The sequence below is a fragment of the Bidens hawaiensis genome, unplaced genomic scaffold, assembly GCF_021521415.1.
Source record: "Bidens hawaiensis isolate Kalapana, Puna unplaced genomic scaffold, B.hawaiensis_p1.1 tig00015393_1, whole genome shotgun sequence".
Taxonomy (NCBI): domain Eukaryota; kingdom Viridiplantae; phylum Streptophyta; class Magnoliopsida; order Asterales; family Asteraceae; genus Bidens; species Bidens hawaiensis.
Window position 1 is genome coordinate 2,559 of NW_027492373.1, and position 22,308 is coordinate 24,866.

Below are 22,308 nucleotides of genomic sequence, written 5' to 3' on the forward strand. Positions count from 1 at the left end.
GAAAGCCTCTCGAATTTCAAGTTGGTGATCTTGTTCTCCTCAAAGTGTCGCCCTGGAAGGGTGTTGTCCGCTTTGGGAAGAAAGGTAAGCTTGCTCCTCGATATGTTGGACCATTTAAGATTCTCGCGCGTGTAGGAAAAGTTGCCTACAGACTTGACCTGCCGCCCGCGCTCAGTAATGTGCATCCAACGTTCCATGTATCCAATCTCAAGAAGTGTTTAGCCGACGAGAACCTTCACATTCCACTTGATGAAGTTCAAGTTGATGAATCCATGCATTTCGTTGAGAAGCCTGTTGAGATTATGGATCGCGAGGTTAAGCAAACCAAGCGCAGTCGCATCCCTATCGTGAAAGTTCGCTGGGAGTCCAAGCGCGGAGCCGAGTTTACATGGGAAAGGGAAGATCAAATGAAGATCAAGTACCCGCACCTGTTCTCTGCGCAACCTACTTCGAGATAAATTTCGGGACGAAATTTCTTAAAGTAGGGGAGACTGTAACATCTGCCCCGATCCGACCCGACCCAGGTACCCGTTTCTCTGACCCGATCTCTTTCTTTTATGATTTAATATTTATTTATACTTATATTTTTACTTTTAATAATAATAATATATTTTCCTTCCCGCCTCTTTCTCTCTTTTTCTTTCCGCCGTCCCGTCCCTCTTCTTCTCTCTTTCCGCCTTCTTTTCCCTCTTGTCGCCGTCCCGCCCTTACGCCTTGTTTCCCTCTTTTCTTCCAACTCTTTGCTTGTCTTTTGTTCCTTCCCGCCTAAGGTTGTCTGCGCAGCTCCACGCGCCAGACTCCTTACAAGGAAGCCTGCGTGAAGACCAGTTGTTCCTGCGATACGCGAGACGAACTGTCCCCGCAGCGCGCTAAGGATTTTAGTTCTTCCCGCGGCGCGCTATGGATACCGTTCTTCCCGCGACGCGCTAAGGAATATAGTTCTTCTCGCGACGCGCTTAAAATTGTAGTTCTTTCCGCGGCGCGCAAAGGTTGATTCTGTCTGAATTCGCGCTCGCGCACTCTTGACCTTCTGTGTCTGCCTTCACGCTCAAGCTTTCTCGCGCTATGTCTTGAGTCTTTTCTTCTGTTTAATCTAGCCGTTTGCTTTTGTGATGTCTTATCTTTTGAGCCGTTGACCTAATCTGCTTTATGTCTGAAAAGTTACTTTCGGCGCAGCATGCGCACCAACCCCATTGGTTGGCAGAAAAAGTGACTGACATTATCTTTAGAGATCTGCTTTTTCCATGCTTGACCAGTACCTTTATCTGATCAGCCCATGCCTGTTTACTGTTACCTGTCAGCTTTATCTTGCCCCCTGCAGCTGCCATATCTTTTGCTTTTGGAATCTTTTACTTTTTGGAGATCTTTTCCCATTTTCTAGGGATTGTGTTCCCTAGGGTTTCCCTATAAATAATAATGTTAATTTCCTAACACTACACACACAAAGCACTTAAACTCTCCTGTTCTCTCTTGCTCCTTGCCGTTGTTCTTCCTCTGCCGTCTCCTCTCTCTTTGCCTTCGTCTTCTATCCTGTTCTGCCCTGCTTTTCCGGTAATATATATTATATATAATAATTTACTTATTAATTATGCTAACTTATAATCAAGACTTAAAACAAATCATTAAAACAATAATCTTATTTATAGGTTAACTTGTGCTTGTTTAAAGTTGGTTCTTGCTTTATCTTACACCGCATCGTTTATCAAGTGAGTAATCTCGTACCTAATCCCTTTTTATTTTAATGTTTTGGGATGTTCATGTGTTCGTACAAACTTAGAGTCTTAATCTGTTTATGAACTTTAGTCGCGCAGTATCCCATGTGTTGAGGACGTAGACTTGGCTGTTTATTTGTATGTGTGGATCATTAACCGTCTTGTCGGTCTATTCCGCAGTTCTCATGGTACCATTAGATGAACACGGGAGAACTATCGTTTATGATTTTCTCTTTTGTTTACACTTGCACAGTCTTTCTTGTTTGTGAGCTCAATTGTGAGCACTGGCAGTCTATGAATCTTAGAGTTGGTCCCGATCAGATTACACCCTTGTTGAAAACCAGACATACACATGTTGCGCGCAGATTTATTGTTATCTATGTATTGTATTAAACTTGATTTCTCACCAACACGCAAGTGTTTGACGTTTATTTTAACACATGTTCAGGGTTGCAGTAGCTGTTTTGGAGCTTGTGGACACGTAGGAAGTTCTTTATTTTGGACCTAGATTAAAATGTATCAAGACAAGTTATTGCTGTTCGAATATTATGATTTATAATATATTGATTTATGATGATTTATGTTATCTTATGTCTACTTTGCGCGTGCGCGAATGAATGTATTTATTAAATATTGACACCCAATAGTGTCACGAGTAATGAAACAATATGTGGCGCCCCGATGTATAATCCGCCTTTGGTCGGGGTGTTACACGGTGGCTCACTGTTAGACTCATTTAACTTCAAGCTCAAGCTCAAACACACGCTGACTCAATTCAGCTCGGCTCATTTACAACTCTTAAATCATTTAGGTCATTGGTATTTTTAAGTGATTTTTTAGACCATTTGTGAAACAGTCAATGCTAGCTTATGGTTCAAGCGATTTTAAGGAAAATCTTAACAACTTTTTAATATTTGGTTGTGGTTCACTAATTGGTAAAAAGGTATAGCATAATCTATATTCTTATTCATCATGCTTCTCCTTTTCTCAGTGCTTCATTTAATTTTCCTTAATTTTTATAGAATTTGTTTAGAGAAAAACAAAACTAGACTTTCTAATTTTTATTGAAAACCGATTTGCACTCAAAATATAATGCTTTTTGAGGTCCTAAATATAAAAAAATGTTTTAGTTCGAATTACAATTAGGTTCTTGATTAAAAACTGAAACTAAACAAGACTATATATTTAGTGTTTGATAAGAAAAAAGCTATTATAAACTATTAAAATATAATCAAACTATATATCAAGTGAAATAATGAAGTAAGATAAAAAAAGAAAAGAAAAGAAATATTGAGAATATAGCAAGAAACAAAATATAATATAGTTAAGAATTTATAGATTTATGCTATCCTCATTTAGTTAATTACTTTCAATTAGGGATGGCCGATTGATAACGAAAACAGTATAAACCGAATACCATACTGGTTTTGTCGGTTCAATACCGGTATCACTGATAAAATCATAAATACCGAAACCAAATGATATTGATACGAAAACTTGTAAAACGAAATATCATGTTCGGTCAGTACTGATTCGGCACCGGTAAGTAGAAAATTGGTCATCCCTACTTCCAATCCAATATATAAGCTTGATTTTTTAGCTAAAAGTTTACATTTCATGGTTACATAGATATGAGTTAATATTACGTATAGAATTCAGAAGGCAGTTAGTTTGATGGGTACCTTAAATATTGATGAATCAAATAATGGGAGCTTGCTGGCTGACGGATGAACAAACGTTGTACGTGGTGATGATAAATATAGTAATGGATGCAAGCGGGAAAGATGGTTTAAATTTTCAAAAGATTGCAACGTGAAAGAAACATAGGATAGTCATCCCAATTATCTCGGAAAGTCAGTTGAGCTAAACATAGGAAACAACCTTGTACGAATCATATTTATGCTACCAATTTAAACAACTTGATAATGAGTCTTGAAATATATTTGTATTAGGTTATAAACCAATGTATTACACTGGTTTGAAAAATTTAATGTCATGAATTATCTTATTATATGATTCACACATCAAAACTCTTGAAAAGTTACAAGAGCTAAGAAATATAAACAAACTGCTTCTAAATATATTGTTGTGTTAGTTTTAACATATCTTGTTACTGCACTAATAATTGCAAAAGTTTCTATCCGTAAAAAAAATTACGAAATGATTCAAACTGAGGGTTTAATGATAACCAACAAAAAATAAACTTATGTGGCTTACTTCTTGTCTTTTTTTTTTTATAATTCATGTCTTAGGTTATAAAATTAGAAGCAAGAGCAACTGAATATTTGGTAATACGTCAAAGAAAGTGTAATACTAATAAAGTTATATGCATTTTATCACAATTTTTTTCGGTTTCAAAATGTCATTTTACTAAACTTTTAATTTTAGATGATCTTGAAATACTATACTCAACTCCAACGACATACAAGAAACTAAACAGTTGTAGTGAGTTTTATATTTTTGTGAAAAAGTAAAAAAAAAAGTGTAAGGAAAACATGTTCCGAACCAAAAGTAATATTTTTCTTAAAATGACCAGTTTTGACCCTAACTTGTACCGACCAAAACGGTTCTTATGTATTGCGCCTAATGACACGACCCGTACGTTTTGCCAGGTATAAGAGAACACAAGTAGCAAATTTGACCCGTTCATTTAAAGGGTCGAATACAAGTTGAATTTGCCTGAAGTGTTCCAAGCCATACTAAAAGTGGGTATGTTACAAGTGGAACTTGTTGTGACCTATTACATAAATCAGAGTAAAAAAAATGTTGCTAATATGTTATTCACAACAAATAAGTATCGCACTACAAAACAAACCATCATTCCTCCTATGTGTCAAACAATTTTAAGATTCTTGTATAGAAGATAGAATACAAACAAATTATAATAGTAAACAACCAACTTAAAAGAAACATATTAGTATTTCGAACACCCTGCTCAAGATCTTACTTCTTACAATGATTTTGTATAAAATTGATTTGCAACACCCATAATTACAACCATTTCCTATCATTTATAGTAGTCAAATATACTTTATGGACTTAATTTGCAAGATTTGAAAAAAAAAATGAGTGTTCTACCCATAACAGACAACACAATGTCATCACTACTAGGATACTATCCCAAGATGATGAGAATTTTACTTTATAAATATAAATGGATATAAAATATCATCAAGGAAAGAAAACTCACCATGACACCACTGTATTTTAGAGATCAAAGTAACTCATTTTCTATATCAGCCTGACCCAAAACTTTAGTTGATGCAAGCACAATGAATTTCACTATAAGTTAACATGCGATAAAATAAATGCACATAACTATTAGATCTGAAAGAAGCAGTATTGATATGCACCATCATCAAACCACTATTCTCCTTGACTATTGAATTATGTCACTTTAGCAAAAGTTATCAATACATATAGAAAAGTTTATTGTATAGAATTAACAGTAAAAAATAATCAAATAAGATAAACCATTTTCTTATTGCTCATAGTAAAGATGAATCGTGGCACCTTCTGAATCGATGATCACTAAAAACTAAAAGCATACAACACAAATTCACACACACTGAAATGGGTTTCTAAAGTTCCACATACGTTCTTTTATTTCTAATTTTTTACTTTATTTCCTACTATAAAATATTAGATAAATCACTAATATGGAATGTTTAAAATATTTATTTATTTATTGTTATAATTAGATAGTTATGACTTGTGACTTTTAAAGTTGAACAAGAATGATGGCACTTGGCAAAAAATAGGACAATTAGGTGTCATATGACATGATAATAGTTTTTGTTTTTTTTTTATAATAGTAGATATGATTTTTCAAAGTTATAGGCTGAAAAGGATTAGAGTTAGACCGAGTAATTCGGATATCTGATTCGGGACCATTTAAGCATATTCCGTCCCGTTTTCGTCCTGATATTAGGGGTGGATTATGTTAATAACCTATAGTTAAAATATCTTATCATAAGAAATTTATATTCTGTATTGGACCAGCCTTAAAAGACTGAGACCGAACCACCTTGTCTGGTCTTCACTTTTGATTTCTTACATTTTCGTTTCAATTCAGTTCTATTTGGTTTCAACGCACTACACGCACTTACTTAGCCTAATATAGTTATATTAGTTAATTAGCTAGGTTACGGAGGTTATGGACCTGTATATTATACAAGGATTGGATAATACAATTCGACATGTATGCTTTTTGTATAAACGATATAATCTACATTTCGTGGTTCAACTTTTTAAAATTTTTTATAAACAAACTTAACTTTAAAAATTAAAAATTAAAAATTAAAAAATGTTTAAAATAAGTTAAATTTAGGGATATTGGTTTTTAATACTCTCAACTTTTCCTCATTGGTATATAACACTCCTAACTTTAGATTTGTCGCCTATCACTCCCAACTTTCACCATATTTTCTTATACTAATTCCCGTATAAAGGAACACTAACCTCGTTAATGTTTTGGACTAAAAATGTCATTCAAATTAGTTGAGGGGGTAAAACAGAAACTTTATTTTTAACACACATTCTGCAATATATATATATATATAAACACACACTCTCTCTCTCTCCCTTTTAGACTTTGCAATCCCACCACCACCATCAACAACCCACCACCTCCACCTTTAATTTACCGTCATCGACCACCGTTGTCGGAAATTAATCTCTCCCCGGAAATTAATCTCTCCCCCCCCCAAAAAAAAAACAAACATCACGACACAGATCTAACAATGGAGTAAATCAAACTGTTGCCACTAGGCCCATTGGAACCCACCACCTCCACCTTTACTTTCGCCGAAAATCAAACCGCTGCCACTAGGCCCCATCGGAACCCACCACCCCCACCTTCACTTTTGTCGGAAATCAAACCGATGCCACCAGGTCTTATCGGAACCCACCACCTCCACCTTCACTTTCGCCGGAAATCAAACCGCTGCCACCAGGCCCCATTGGAACCCTAACCCAAACAAATCTGAGACGGGTTCTTGTATTGAGTTTACAGATCTGACAACAGCGGTGCTAGTTTCTAAAGGTGGATGCAGTGATAGTGATGGAGGGTGATGCTGAAAGTGGGGAACCATCGTCCGGCTACATCAACAACCATCACCGGAAAATAAAAACGTCGTTCGAAAACATGATATAGAGTTACCGGCGACCCTAATTCAGGTTCTATTTGGTCCGATTAACATGTGATTTGGTCCATCACCTTTGATTTGATTATATTAAGGTGTGATTCAAGTTCAACTGATGCGTTAATTTGAGGTGCATTTCGTTATATATGATGAGGGTGATGGTTACGGTGATGGTGTTGATAATGGTGGAGAATGTTAGCGGTGGAGGGTATGGTGGTCGATGACGGTAAATTAAAAGTGGAGGTGGTGGTATTGCAGTGTGTTTATATATATGTATATATGTATTGCAGAATGTGTGTTTTACCCCTTCAACTAATTTGAATGACATTTTTAGTCCAAAACATTAACTAGGTTAGTGTTCCTTTAGATGGAGAGTGGTATAAGAAAATATGGTGAAAGTTGGGAGTGGTAGGCGACAAATCGAAAGTTAAGAATGTTATCTACCAATGAGGAAAAGTTGGAAGTATTAAAACCAATATCCCTATTATTTAATAGGATATAGAGACCGGAAACACAAAAAATTATAAAAAGAATTAAAGAAATATGTATAATTAAAGAGAGGGGTGTAACAAAAAAGTAAGAATGCATCACAAAGTAACACGGGACAAATAATTTACTCTTTTGTTAAATACTATAGACTAGACGTGCATAATTTGGGTATTCTGAAAACCCGGTCCGGGTTTTTTTATCTGGTACAAACTGGAACCGGTAGTCAAGAATCGGGTAGGAACTGGACCCGACCCGGTAAGAGAATATGAGAACCCAGTGGAACCTGGTAGGGTAGGAACCGGTTCCGGTTTATACTCGAAAACCGTGTACACCGAGTATTTGAAATTTAAAATGAAAGTAACTGTTGGGAATCGGTTTCAACGGATATGTAGTCGTTTTTGGACCGTTGAAACTGATTTTTAACTATATAATATATACACACATACTATAAATAGCTAGGTTGGGTGTAGAACTTGATAAACCACTTTTAAAACTCTAAAACACACTTTAAATCTCAATTACGCTTAAACCTTCAATGAATGGCAACCAACGAGAATGTTGCTATGGTCATCGACACACTAAGATGCCCCGAGGTTTGGGTTCATTATGATTTGTGTGTTATGACCGACTCGCAGGAGATGGCGTGGTACAAATATTGTGCCAAGTTACTGAAAGCGGGGTCGAACTCTACTCTCCGAAAGCATACCAATAAGTATTGCCGTGAAAAAAAAGTTTGGACCCCAAGAAAGCGGAAGCACGAGAGTCGTCCGGCTGTGCAACTCCAGCACTACCGTCGTAACAGAGCTTAATCGGCGTAGAGAGCGGGATTAAACGGCGAACCGTGTTTGTTATTATAAGTTGTTATGCTTAATAAGGTTTGTAATATGTTGTTTTTTTATAATAAAATGTTCGTCGTTAATGTAATTAAGTGGTCGTTGAAAATCTAATAAAAAATAAAGCATGATTAATAATAAATAAAGCATGACTAATAATAAATAAAGCAAGACAAATAAAACAAATAAAAATTACTTGAAAGTGAATCAATTGGTTCGTGTTACAAATTACATGACTAAAACAAATAAAACTACACGTCTTCAAACTCTTCTTCTTATTCTTCACCAATTTGTCTTCTACACCACCCGATAGTCCGGAAGAAAGCTCTTCTTCCACCTCCTCATCATAAATTAGACGTTCTAGTGGTATTTCATCTTCAAAGTTTGCCTTGTGTTGTATACGATCCACTGCGTCCATATGATCCTTTAGGCAAATGCACATCTCTACAGACTCCGGAGTTAGTTTTTTTCTTCGCATCGATCATATCATTCCACTAAGAGAACAAAACCGATTCGGAAACCACCATTGAAGCTTGGATGCTAAGCAAGTCACGAGCCATGGAGGAAAGAATAGGAAATTATTTCGGCTTTCCTTTCCACCAAGCTAAAATATCAAGGTTGCGAATTTCATCGACCGATGCACCTTCAACATAGTTTGCTTCGCTATATCGACCAAGTTCACTTGTTGGTGTGTTTCCCCTTTGCCGTTTTGTCGCCGACTCACGAACACCATTCATCATATTTATAAGCTTGTCCTTACAAGGCCTACTTGTTGTTGCTTGCCTCACAAAATATGACTTTGAGCCTGGACCATAAAGTCGGAAATAATGATCATAAAGTACTTGAAGGGATTCATTGAAATATTCCTTTGCTTCCGTTGACAAACATCAGGTCGATCTCATGCATACCATGTTGTCATATATGTCCTCGATCAATGCCTCAACCCCAGAAACATTCAGATAGGGGTTTAAAGCGGCGCCACAAGTAAACATCGGTGGTATGCCTTAATAATATTTTTTGAACTTCTCATTCATTGGTTTAACAATATGTTGGAAAAGATCATTCTTTTCTTCAAACTCTTTAAAATTCAAGAAATGTTGTATAATTCTTGCAACACCCAACAACTAGTAGGATAATAAGCCCTAGATAATTTAGTTGTTGCGGTTTTGAAACCATCAAGATACTCCAAGAAATAACCGATATTTACCCAAAAACCGTAAGGAAACAAATCCACTTCGCATCGATCAACAAGAGTGTTATGAAAACTTTGTAATATTTCTCGTTGGGCAAAAGCACAATTGAGCATATGACAAGTTGAGTTTCAACGGTTTGGAACGCCCCAATTATTTTCTTTCAACTGATTTGCAATAGTTTTTGTATTCAAGATGTCTTCTTTTAGCATTTTTGAAAACATCTTGTAGCATATATCTAAAGCATCTCAAGCCGCCTTCCATGGTTTCATTGGTGAGACCTTCTTGAATAACCAAATTGATAATATGTGGAACACATCGAGCATGGAAAAAATTCTCGTAACAAGGTGGTGTATATTTTATGATAAATTTTTCTACCGCCTTTGTATTGGTTGTTGCGTTATCAAACGACATAGAAAATATCTTTTCCTCAAGTTAAAAGTCGTTATTACCTCATCTACAATTTCAAACAATTTTTCGACGGTATGTGGATACAGAAAGTTTTCAAACGTGACGGAGCATTTCATCATTTGCCAAGACACCGGATCGACCAAATGATCGGTGACACAAAGGTAGGATTCTGATAACCCATGTGGTGCCGACCAAACATCACTAGTTAAATTCACACTAGTTTGTAAAGTTTGAAAAAACTCAATTAAATCTTTTTTGCACATTCCCACAATTTTATACAATGGCGTCTAAGGGTAGTACGACTTATATGGGCGTAGCACGGTTGAAAAGTTCTTCGAATCATGGCCGTCAATTCGGGGTTTTCAAAGTGGTTAAACGGCAAACCTTGTCGAATCATGAACTTCGCCATTTTATCATGAACCGCTTTCGTTTTGTAACAAAATATTGTACCATCTCGACCCAATTCAACTTGGTCTGATGCGGGAACTTCTTTCAAGGTCTTGTAAAATTTCTTTTCGATGTGTTTTTTAATGTAGAGTTAGAATCTTGCTTTAATAAAGTGCCACAAAATTTACAACGAGCTTTAAGGTCACCACTGATCAACTCAACCAAATCCCAATTCCGCCATACATCTTCGTTGCGGTTATGCGGGACAACCCGCACAACATCGGGGACATCTTCAACACGAACCGGGTCAATAAAAACGGATGTAGAAGCCTTCTTGTTGGCCTTGTTGGTGCTTGCCATAGTAACAAGTGGTGGAAGTCGGGATTGTAAAACGAGTGTAAACCGAGAAGTTTTGTTAGTGTTAATGAGTTTGATGGTAAAACATTTGATAAGTATTCAACTTATATAGATTTTGGATCTCAAAAACCGGTTCCAACGGCTATATAACTGCTATATTACCGTTGGAACCGGTTCCAACAGATCTATTTGTGTTGTAGGTCATTTAATGTAAAATACCCGGCGGAACTTATTCCGGGTAGGAACCGGCACCGGGGACGACCTGATTTTTGGGAAAAAAAAGGAGAACCAGGTAGGGTTTTCGGGTATAAAGATACTCAACCCGGGTATTGGGTCCATCGGGTAGGAACTGGAACCGACTCCGAGTCGGGTATAGAACCGGTTCTTTTGTGCACCTCTGCTATAGACTATAGAGTAATAGACTACATATATAGATTATTATAGATAAGCCCAATAATAAACTTTTAATGAGTGAAACCACACTATTATTTCTAATGAGTCAAACCACACTATTATTTCTAATGAGTCAAACCACACATTGCTACCTGGAACGAAGATAGCGTGCACGACGCTTGATATTGGTTTAACAAAAGACAAAGATTCAGAAACAGAGAAAATATGACATTAAAAATCCAAGGGGATAAATTCAAGGCTCGTTTTCTTTCCCATAGTTGTGTCGATGGGAAAATAAAAAATTCTTCCACGCAGATTTAATAATACGAAGATCAAGTGAGATGGAAAAAGATGATCATTCTTTTAACTAACGAGAAATCTCACGGGACTATGGAGGTATTGTTTGATGATTAGGTCGTTTTGTGTTTGTGGATTGCGGGTTTTTGGGTCGTTTAAATAGCGATGAATGCGTTCAATTTTGCCCTCTTGTATGGTTTTGTTTTATGTAGTTTTATTTTCATGTGTTTCAAGAGTGTCTTTATGCAGTGGTGAAGATTACTTAGGGCCTGGGGTGGCCCCGACCCCCTGTTTTTTTACGCAGTAGTGTAAATTTACCCGTTTTCGTTCGGAATTTTTTATACGTAGTGAAATTTAGCCGTTTTCGGCCCAGATTTTTTATACGTTAGTGTAAAATTTAGCCATTTCGACTGCAATTTCTTATACGTAGTAAAATTTAACCGTTTTTGGCAGAAATTTCTTATACATAGTGTAAAATTTAGCCGTTTTCGGCCGAAATGTCTTATACGTAATGTAAAATTTAGCCTATTTCGGCCGAAAAGTTTTATACGTAGTGTAAACTTAGCCCTTTTTGGCCGAAAATTTGAGCCCGACCACATTCGTTTGTAACATTTTGTATACATTTTGAATTCGCCCCCCCCCCCCCCCCCCCCCGGTGTTTTATCCCAAGCTTTGCCACTGTCCTTATGTAGAGTTAGTCGGTTTTACATTTGTTATTATGTTTTTTTAGTCGGATAGAGTTATCTTAGGTTTGTGGTTCGGGGTCGTCTCATTTGTTTTGTGTATTTGTAGTTTTGAGAGTGTTGGTGTTATGCGTGTATATTAATGGTGTTGTGTTAATTAGTTTGGTTATAATTTGTAACATAGTGGGTATAACTATTGACATAAATGTATGTCAGATGGGGCAACATAACATGAATTTTGTCTTTTGACAATTCTCCCCTTTTACATCTCAAGACACGTTTTTCTTTTTCTTTTTATGTTATGGTCTCGTTATTACTGATTGTCCTATACAAGGACACTGTTTTCTGTATAGTGTTATCATATTTCATTATATTTCATTAATATGATCACACATATCCATCTATCCATCTAATAAATTCTAAGTTTTTAAATGTGTGTATGTTAGAGTTGATGATTTAGACACCAGTAAAAATATGATTCAATTTAACAATTCAACTCGTAAACCGTCAACCCCCTAATCGAATGCGTATAACTTTTCACCCACTTTATTTTCTAGTTAAAGCAATTGAACCATTTTATAATCATCACTATATTATAAATTTCATTTATTTAAGAGTAGCGTTTACATCAACATAAAAGATAAACATGCATCCCTTTTTAAATAGCAAAACTAAGTTGTTTAATAATTACATTCATTGAACTTGAAGTCATAAAATTACAATTCATAATAAGTTGTGCACGACTAATTACAAATCGTAGAGCAATAGTGGTATGGGCTATAGATATAGATGTGAACAAATCAAGTATTTTCAGGAACCGGAACCGGTTACGGATATGGTCAGCAAAAGTCAAGAACCGGGCATGATCAGGAATTTGACCAGGTTTTTATCGGGTTTCGGGCCGGGTCGAGTTTTGACTAGGTAATGGTTGAACTGGTTCCGATGGGTCCGGTTCAGTTATTTCCTTTGTAGTTTTCTGACTTTTTTTTTGCTAGGAGTATGTTTAATAAAAATTTAACCATTAAAAAGAAAGAATAAAAGAGCCCAACTGCCCAAAATGAGGAACAAAACTATCAGGCCCACCAAAGAATTGCTGGCCTTGCCCATAAAATGACCCAAAGTAATAGCCTCCTAAATCAAATGAGGAGATAGATGCGACGATATAAACCGGTTTTGCGAACTTAAACCTGTTTTAAACCAGAACTGATTATAATTCTGGTTTGATAAAATGGTCGTGGTTTCAAAGCCAAACCACCGGTTAGATATTGGCTTGAGAACTCCTCAGTTGAAACCGGAAACAACCAAAAAGTACCATGAAAACGGTTCTATACCGAAACATTTTTATGAGTGAACTCCAAATATAAAACTGGGGTTGAATAGTGAACTCCAAATATAAAGTTTACTTTAGTTTTTTTTATATAATTTTAAAGTATGAGATATGGGGGATTAAGACTCAAATATATGAGTGAAAAGGAACTGGAGACTCTATTGGTGTATTGTCAGTGTGTTCTTATGAACGCAATCACAATTGTTCATAACTCATAAGTACACTAATGAGTTTATGCTATGCAAAATTTTTTTATTTACGAAGTGTCGATGTAAATTACATTTGTCCCCAAGATAACACATAAATTTAATACCGTTTATTTTGGTTCCCACTAATATTTGTTTTTGTAGATCACTATAATCAAATAACATTTTACTTAATTAACAAAAATGTTTTATATAATTACCATTAGTATATGCTACCCTTATATAACAAACTTTTTTATAATTGTATTTCTTAAAAGTAAGTTTTTTCCCCACACGTATCAAAGGAATCTATTCTGCATGATAATGAAGTTGATTACTTCACACCATTAATTTAATAGCATCATACCTTAATCTATAATCAAAATATTAAGAGGGTGTTTGGGATTCCATATTTTGTCTCCTTATAATTTTTCATTAAGTTAATAAGTTACAAATGTGTAACTTATGAAACATTTTAATTCACAATATAAGCAATCCTAAACACCTTATTACTTTTCAATAAGTTTATAAGTTATAAGTTGGTGAAAATAAGCAATCCCAAACACTCCCTAACAGGTCCACAACATCCAAATAACTTCAACAAATCGATACATAAAACACAGAAGAAACGACTCGAATCTAATTGACACGACAACAAATGGTCATGCCATCACCTAATGGAACCATAGAGATCTTCATACTTTAGTATCTTTGGAATTGAATCCTCAGACTTAGCAACGGTTCCATACCATAGTGTGTTGTCATACACGACGATCCTGTTCACCTTAACAAGTTTCATCACTTTCTGACGATACGTAAGATAGTTTAATTGGTTTGTCTGCATCAACAAAATCAAAGTCGAAGCTTCCTTTGCTATCATGCTAGATAAAGTTCAGTTAAGGTTTTTTCCTTCTCACTTGATCTTGCAAGCTAAAACAAGCTGAGAGCTTGAGCTTAGTCAAGTTGAACTCGAACCTGGGTTTGACTTGGCAAAATTTTCAAAGAAAATAAATCATTTGAGTAGATTTTCAAAAAGTTTAAAAATCTTATTAAAAAAACATGTGTGAAAATTAGGTTAGGAAAACTACAAAATTATAGCAGTTTTACTAAAATAACTAAAATACTTGGTAATAAAAAAAAGATTTTTAAGATACTAGAGCATCGTAACTTACAGGTTTAGGAAAACTACAAAATTATAGCAGTTTTACTAAAATAACCAAAATACTTGGTAACTAAAATATTGTAAGTTACGTCCTGTTTGCGGTGCGCGCATATAATGTATATATGTGTGAACCCTCGGGTGGGCAAAAGTGAAATTGCGTTAATTTTAACGTTGTTTTACTAATCTCGTGAAAATAACGTTAAAAGTGATGGAAGGTTAATTAGACATCATGTGGTGGCGTTGATAGCCGAAAGACAAGGGTGCATACACCAATCGGCGGTGTACCGATGGTTGAGTGTTATGTGCCTTATGTCCTAGGCTTGATGCAAAACTATATCGAACCGAGGGTCTCACCGGAAGTAGTCTCTCTATCCCTATGGGGTATAGGTAAGACTGTCTACATTTTACCCTCCTCAGACCCTACTATAACTTTGCTATTGGTGGGATATAGTGAGTACGATAATGATGATGATAATGATAATGAAAATGAAAATGGAGTTTTCATTTAGTTTTATTTTTTCCAATTAAGGTTTATTTAAAAAAAAACATATTTGTAAAGAATATTAGAACATTAACATATGCATTTTTTTTCAAGATAGGTTTTTATTTATTCTTATTGGATAGCCAATGAGATTAGGAATGAGAAAAGAACTTTTTCAAAAACACCATGTTAGTAAATAGTTTTGTACCTACACTACACAGGCCTCTTTGATAAAAAAAAAACTTAATACTGCATGTATACACGCATTTAGTGAAAAAAGAAAACTATTAATACATAATTTTTGTAATTAAATCCTAGATATATTAAAACTTAACATATTTTATATTTTAATCAATTTATACAAGATAAGTATATGGTTCTTAATCTATCTATATCTATACTCTTAATAAATAACTACTATTTTTTCTTGTGTCGCTTTCATATTAATCTTAACAAATTATTTAATTATTAATTTATTTAAATATAATAATTCATATAAACATGGATTATTGATATGTTTGCTTAATGGATTTACAATCGTTCATTTCCTATAACTTGATTTGAAGTTAAGGGTAAGATTGAAATACAAATAACAAAATGAGAAGTGTGGGAATAATCTAATTTATTGATCTTAAATTTGAAAGGTTGAGATTAATTTAAGCAGGGGCGAACCCATATAGGTCCGATCGGGGTCCCGGGACACCGATGTTTTTTAAAAACTACTTAGAGACGGTATACTAAATTTTGTAAGGACCCCATAAAAATTAATACTTGGAACCCATACTACTAAGATTGAACTGGTACAGTGGAAAGTCCCTTGTTTTACTTGTGAGAGGTTGTAGGTTCAAGCCCCATCATACTCCTTTTTTGTTGTTTTTTAATATCCTAGTCTTAGTTATTCAGTTAGGGTATTTGTGCTTTTTGTTAGTTTCTCTCATATAGTCATTATCACCATGCAACATACATAATGTTAACATGGATTTTGCATATTCTTTTATTATTTACTTTGTGTATGTATATTATAATTAATCATTTATTTGTGTTAGAGTTATTTTTTCATGTTTTGGTCAATTATGTAAGACCATATATATAGATTACGTTCATGTTTTTCGGGTATTAATTAAAAGTGTATGTTTCATCTAGTTTGTAATTTAGATTCTTTCTACTTACTCGTTTCCAATGACACCATAGTTCCGTGTTTTATTATGTTCCTCGTCTCGACCCGGCCCGAATAATGACCGACCCGAAAAATTTTGTAAACCGAAAAAATTGGGACCCCATTGACAAAAAATCCTGGGTCCGCCACTGAATTTAAGATTAAAAGTTTATGAGAAAGACGTTAAGGTAATAACCAACTTATACAGCCGTGCTTAAAAGTAAGTTTATTCCCTGCACGTTATCAAAGCATTCTATTCTGCGTGATAATTAAGTTGATTACTTAACACCATTCATTTAATAGCATCTTACCTTAACCCATAATCAAAACTTTAGCATGTACACAACATCCAAATAACTTCAACAAATCGATACATAAAACACAGTAGGCACGGCTCGAATCTAATAGTCATGTCTACAGATGGTCATGTACTCATGCCATCACCTAATGGAACGATAGAGACCTTCACACAAGGATCTGTTGCAAGTTCTTGGTTAAACTTTAAAACACTAGCGTGGCCTACTTTTAGTATTTCTGGATCGTTTGTATCTATGAAACCATCTATATAACTACACATGACAAACAATGCAAGTCCATGAAGATGGACTTTATGAAGGTTTGGATCGTTTTCAACAACATGGCAAACAAGGTGGTATTACAACTTTTGATATTATTGTGATTTGAGAAAAAACAAAAAGTTGTGTAGCACAAAAACGTATTATATGTTTATTAGTATGACTGTTCTACAGGTGTTATAAGTGAATCTATCTATCTATCTATCTATCTATCTATCTATACTCTATATAACAAAATAAAGCATTTTGCTTATATGTCGCGCTCACGTTAATCCTCACTAATTACTTAATTATAATTCAATTATTTAAATATGATAATTTCTAATCCTCACAAATTATTTAAATATTGGTACCGGTGTTTATTAAAATATATGCCATCGGAAAAGTTACCAGGACTGTAGTTTATCAGAGTTCAAAACACTGTGGTTTTATTTCACAAATTGGGAATAAAACCTGTATTTATACAAACCATAATTTTACAAGGATTAATCATAATTTACAAAAACATATTTCTCTACTCTGGCGACAAACCACTTATTTAAGCTCGAGTTATATAGCACTGTTTCTATTTCTTCACAACAAGTTACCTAAAACATGTTTAAAAACATTTGATCAGCGGGAAATAGGGAAATATTGGTGAATACATTTATTTGAAAATTACATATTTTTACAACATAACATTAAGGTGTTTTTACATTTGCATGCTTACAAATTACCTAAAGTTATTTGTTACTCGATCGCATCTGTGACTGTGGTCATATTACTTATCGGTTAACTCTTTGCCCAATAATTAATCATCTCGTAAGTCTACAAAGACTTAACCACTATAATGTAATGAAAACCGTTTGAAAACATTTTGACTATTATACTCTGTCCTGAGTTATACAGGTTCTAAAATCTCAATGACATTGTTAGAAAACTTAGGGTGTTAAAAAAACCTGAATCCGTATACGAAATATCCGAAAATCCGAATCCGAATTATCCGAGTTTTCAGATTCGAATTCGGATTCAGATAGTGATAATATAAATTTCAAATAATATATGGATATTTCGGATATAAAGAGTTTTGGTGAGCAATAATTGTTTTCATAAATAGGTCTTCTTTTATAGTTTAGGGAAAACACTATATAATAGTAACCAAGTTTCAAGTTTGTTATAATTAAGTCACTCATATTTTGTTTTGTCTCAATTAGGTCACTTAACGATTAGTTTGTCTCAATTAGGTCACTTAACTTTTAATCTATGTTTTAAAACGAGAGGGACAACTACCGTGTATTATCGTAAGTGATATGTATCCTTTCTTTTTATTTATTATTTACTAGCAAAACAATTTCATAAATAGGTGGCCGGCCTAATATAATTAGATAAGCATTATTGTGATATTTTCGTATTAAAATAATAAACTAGAACTTCTTGAAATTCTCATCAAATTTGGATACTTGATGCCATAGTTTAGTATCAACTTCTTCATCACAAGTGTAACAAACACACAGCTATTAATGGCAGCAGATAAGCCAGCTAAACACAACGGCTTATTGCAAACTCATGAATTATACAAGGTATAATATTCATAAATCATAATTCCTATATTTTGCTTCAAATCTTCACCTTTGTTGAAATATATATTATGCAGTACATCTTAGAGACTAACGTCTATCCTCGTGAACCTGAACCGTTGAAGGAGCTTCGAGCTCTCACCGCTTCACATCCAAGGTAACCATCATGTTTTTTCTTAAAATAAAAAGGAACTTGTATGCAGGGCCGGCTCCGAGTAAGAAAAAAAATGTTTTGGGCCGAAAACGAAATTTGTTTTGGACCTTAATTAAATGGAGTATTTTGTTGGCTTAAACAATTCAATTTTTATATGGGTTTACTTTGTTATAATTTGGGTTGTATAAAAAACTTTTGTATAAAAATAAGATTAAACATGTCTCAAATGATACTAGAACCCATAACATTTTGGTTGGGAGTAATACCTATTTGCCACTAGACCAAGCTAATAATTATGTAATTAGGTTTAAACATTAAATATACATATTTATTTTTTAAAAAATAAATATAATTTCTTTTATAAAAAAAAAAATTCGGGCCTAACAGGGTGTTGGGCCTGTGACCGTCGACCACCCCGCCACCCCTATGGGCCGACCCTGCTTGTATGAATGTGGTTTTGTGCGGTAACAAACTCAACTCTTTTTTTTCTCGGTTAGCGATCGTAATATACTTAGGGCCGTCTCTGAGATGTGTTAAAATTTTTTAGGCTAAGGAAGAAATTAAATTTTGGGTCTTAAGAGGTTTTTTTTCGTTTAAACATTTAAATTTTTAACTGAGCTTATCTGGTTATGATTTGGATTGTTCATAAAAAAATTATGTCAAGTGAGATTATAGCTCACAACTTTTTGGTTGGGAGTGATACAGATTTGTGACTAAATCAAGCTACTGGTTGTGTAACTTAGTTCAAAGCAGTGTTGTAAAAGTCGGATTCCAAGGCCGACTAGTTGGTTATTGGACCCCTACCTTAGAGACTTTTTACAAGTCAGCCTGGATTAGTCGGAGGCGATCAAAGTCAGTCAAAATTCGGGTGAGGTGGGCTAGGCGGTCAAAAGTCGGGCTAGGAATTTCTAAAAGTTGGTAAAAAGTTGGGCTAGGCGGTCAAAAGTCGAGCTAGGTGGGCTAGGGTTCTCTAAATTCAGTTAAAAGTTATTCAAAAGTTGTCGAGTCAGTTAGCGTACACATTTGACGTGAATTATGCTTATTTTGACAAATATATAATATCCAAAAATTAATTTTCTTTATGTTTACCATATCCGAGTACTCCCAACTTCCCAGTCGGCCGCCTAGGGTCTGCCTAGAGACTTTTGCAACCTTGGTTCAAAGTTTGAAACTGCATATTTGTTTACATAAAAATATATATAAATTTAAAAAACAATTGGGCCTAGTTTGGTTTCGGCCCGAAGGCGGTCGACCGCCCTGTCCCCTTTTGGCCGGACCTGTATATACTTAAATGGTCGGTCAAAATCCTTACACGATAATAGTACTAATTTTTTTTTCGGCGGGACTGTCGTTTCCCATACCAAAAGAGTAGGGCTGCTTGTTTTGCGGATATAGACACTTAAAATATTCCTTGATTTTCAGGTCTGGCATGGGTACTGCACCCGATGCAGGTCAGATGATTCAGATCTTGTTGAAGCTCATTGGTGCGAAGAAAACAATAGAGATTGGGGTTTTTACGGGTTACTCGTTGCTTTTAACCGCGTTAACGATTCCTGATGATGGCAAGGTTTGTAAATTTGATAATCATGGTACTTTTATTCAGTAGTTTATTATAAGAATATATCAACTATAGTCGTTTTTTGAGATTTCGGATGCCCAATATGAGTAAAGAAAAAATAATAATAACTCATTTATATAGATTTTGTTTAAAATAAAGTATATTCTTAACTGAACTTATAGTTATGAAAAATGGCTTAATTAAGTTGCCTATCGTTTAAAAAAGGGTCTAATCTCTTAATGTTTTATTAATATATATATTATATAGACACACATACACAATTAAAATTACAGGCCCGAGCCGAAAACGGGTCCTAGACGACAGCCAAGCTATGTATCTTCCGGATGACTTTGATTTTAACGTTTGATATAGATTGTAGCGATTGACATGAATCGGGAATCGTATGAGATTGGTCGTCCGGTTATAGAAAAGGCTAAAGTGGAACACAAGATTGATTTTATCGAATCGGAGGCTCTACCGGCTCTTGATAAAATACTAGAAAATGTAAGTTTTTTGATTTTTCGTCTATATTCCTAATGGGGACCGAAAATGATAGGTTAAATTTATGTTTTAGTTTATATATTTGTACTTACATTTACATAATTGATAATATATAATAAATAATATATTGGTGTCAACCGTCTCTAGTTAGCGGGTTGACAGGCTAAAATGTGAAACATGAACCCAGCCCGTATTATTATTCATATAAAAACCTTCATCCCTAACCCACACACACATAAATACTGGTTGACCCGAACACGAGATGCTTAACTCATTTAAAAAAAATAAAAAAACATAATTGATATAAATTAGAGTCAATAAAGTAAATAAGTATTAATATTATTTTTTGAAAGTTATTAAATATCTTGAAAATGAATTGGAAATTACAAGTTAATCTTAAGAAAAATGGAAAAACGAAAAAAACACAAATAAAATATAACTATAAAAGTTTCTTTAAATTGTTAAACGGGTAAACGGGTCAGTTTGTTTTTATATGGGTCAAGGCGAACCCGATCTATTTTTTAAAAAGGTTGTGTTAGTCGACCCTAATCGACCTGTTTTTAAACAGGTCGTGTTAGTCGACCCAAAACCTGTTTTTTTGTGTCGGGTTTGGATCGTGCCAACAATTGTCGCCCGTGTCCCTTTAAAATTGTGGGCCTAATATACAAGCCTTATTTTCTCTTCAATACATACTAACTCTTGTGTTGAAAGCTAGTTATTAGGTTTTTGGACGCACATCTAGCGCATTTAAAAAGCGGGTCGTGTTTTTGTCGACATGTTGAATCTATTTAGTAAACTGGTTGATCCGTTAACCTGTTTAGTTAAATAGCTCGACCCGCTAACCCGTTTATGACGAGATTAACCCATTTTTTAATCCATCAACTAAATTAATGAGCTTACAGCTCGATTATATTAGCCGTCAACACGTTTGACACGTTTATATAAATGAGTTAAACTGGTCGTGTTCAACTTAGGTTTGGTGTTTTATACACGAATAAAGATATGCGTTGGATTGGTTTCATTTTAAGTTGTATTAAAATATACATACTATTGCCTATTGTTCTTTTTTTAGAATGATAGTGAAGGAAGCTTCGACTTTGCTTTTGTTGATGCGGATAAGATAAATTATATCAACTACCACGAACGACTAATGAGATTGTTGAAGGTGAATGGGATCGTGGTGTACGACAACACACTTTGGTTTGGGTCGGTAGCACAACCCGAGTCATCAACAGATGATATATATAAAGAAGGAAGAATGAACACCATAAAGTTTAACAGATCACTTGCTCTAGATCCTCGTGTGGATATCTCTTTGGTTCCGTTGGGTGATGGTATAACCATTTGTAGGCGTATCTGCTAGAATTTCTTAGTGTCATTTCAATGTTTTTTTAAATAATTTTAATGGTGATTTATGTAGTATTTTTTTCTAAATTGATTATATTGGACCGTTGGTGTATTAAAGTTAGGTTGTAAAGTTAATGTGACATGTAATGTGAACCGAACACGAAATTACGGGAACTTTAGTCTAATTTAATCTAGTTTACTTTTAAGTCGAACCCGCAAAGCTGTTTACCTAAGCGGGGTCAAGTTAATTTTGACCTAGAGGGTTTGCGAGTTGACCATTTATTTCAATAAAAAAAACAAACTAAGAGTTAATTTTTTTTTATCATTTTGGGTATTAATGCTTACAAAACTTAAAAAATTAGAGAAGTTAACATAAATTTTACAATTTAATGGCGATTATTCATATAATT

At 34.5% G+C, this 22,308-nt stretch overlaps 1 protein-coding gene across 1 annotated transcript; it reads left to right on the forward strand.

The window, feature by feature from the left end:
• Window positions 1-18,196: 18,196 nt before the first annotated feature.
• Window positions 18,197-21,931, forward strand: LOC143549060 (putative caffeoyl-CoA O-methyltransferase At4g26220). The gene is made up of 5 exons (XM_077040065.1): window positions 18,197-18,341; window positions 18,416-18,495; window positions 19,915-20,059; window positions 20,423-20,554; window positions 21,624-21,931. The coding sequence occupies exons 1-5, from the start codon at window positions 18,282-18,284 to the stop codon at window positions 21,912-21,914; spliced, it is 708 nt and encodes a 235-aa protein (XP_076896180.1). The 5' UTR covers window positions 18,197-18,281; the 3' UTR covers window positions 21,915-21,931.
• The last annotated feature ends 377 nt before the right edge of the window (window positions 21,932-22,308 follow it).

What these genes read in the sequence shown, in the direction of transcription:
- LOC143549060 (XM_077040065.1), top strand. Translation starts at nt 18,282, where the DNA reads ATGGCAGCAGATAAGCCAGCTAAACACAACGGCTTATTGCAAACTCAT. An exon ending in CGATTCCTGATGATGGCAAG is followed by an intron (nt 20,060 to 20,422) that starts GTTTGTAAATTT and finishes CGTTTGATATAG; the next exon opens with ATTGTAGCGATTGACATGAA. An exon ending in TTGATAAAATACTAGAAAAT is followed by an intron (nt 20,555 to 21,623) that starts GTAAGTTTTTTG and finishes TTCTTTTTTTAG; the next exon opens with AATGATAGTGAAGGAAGCTT.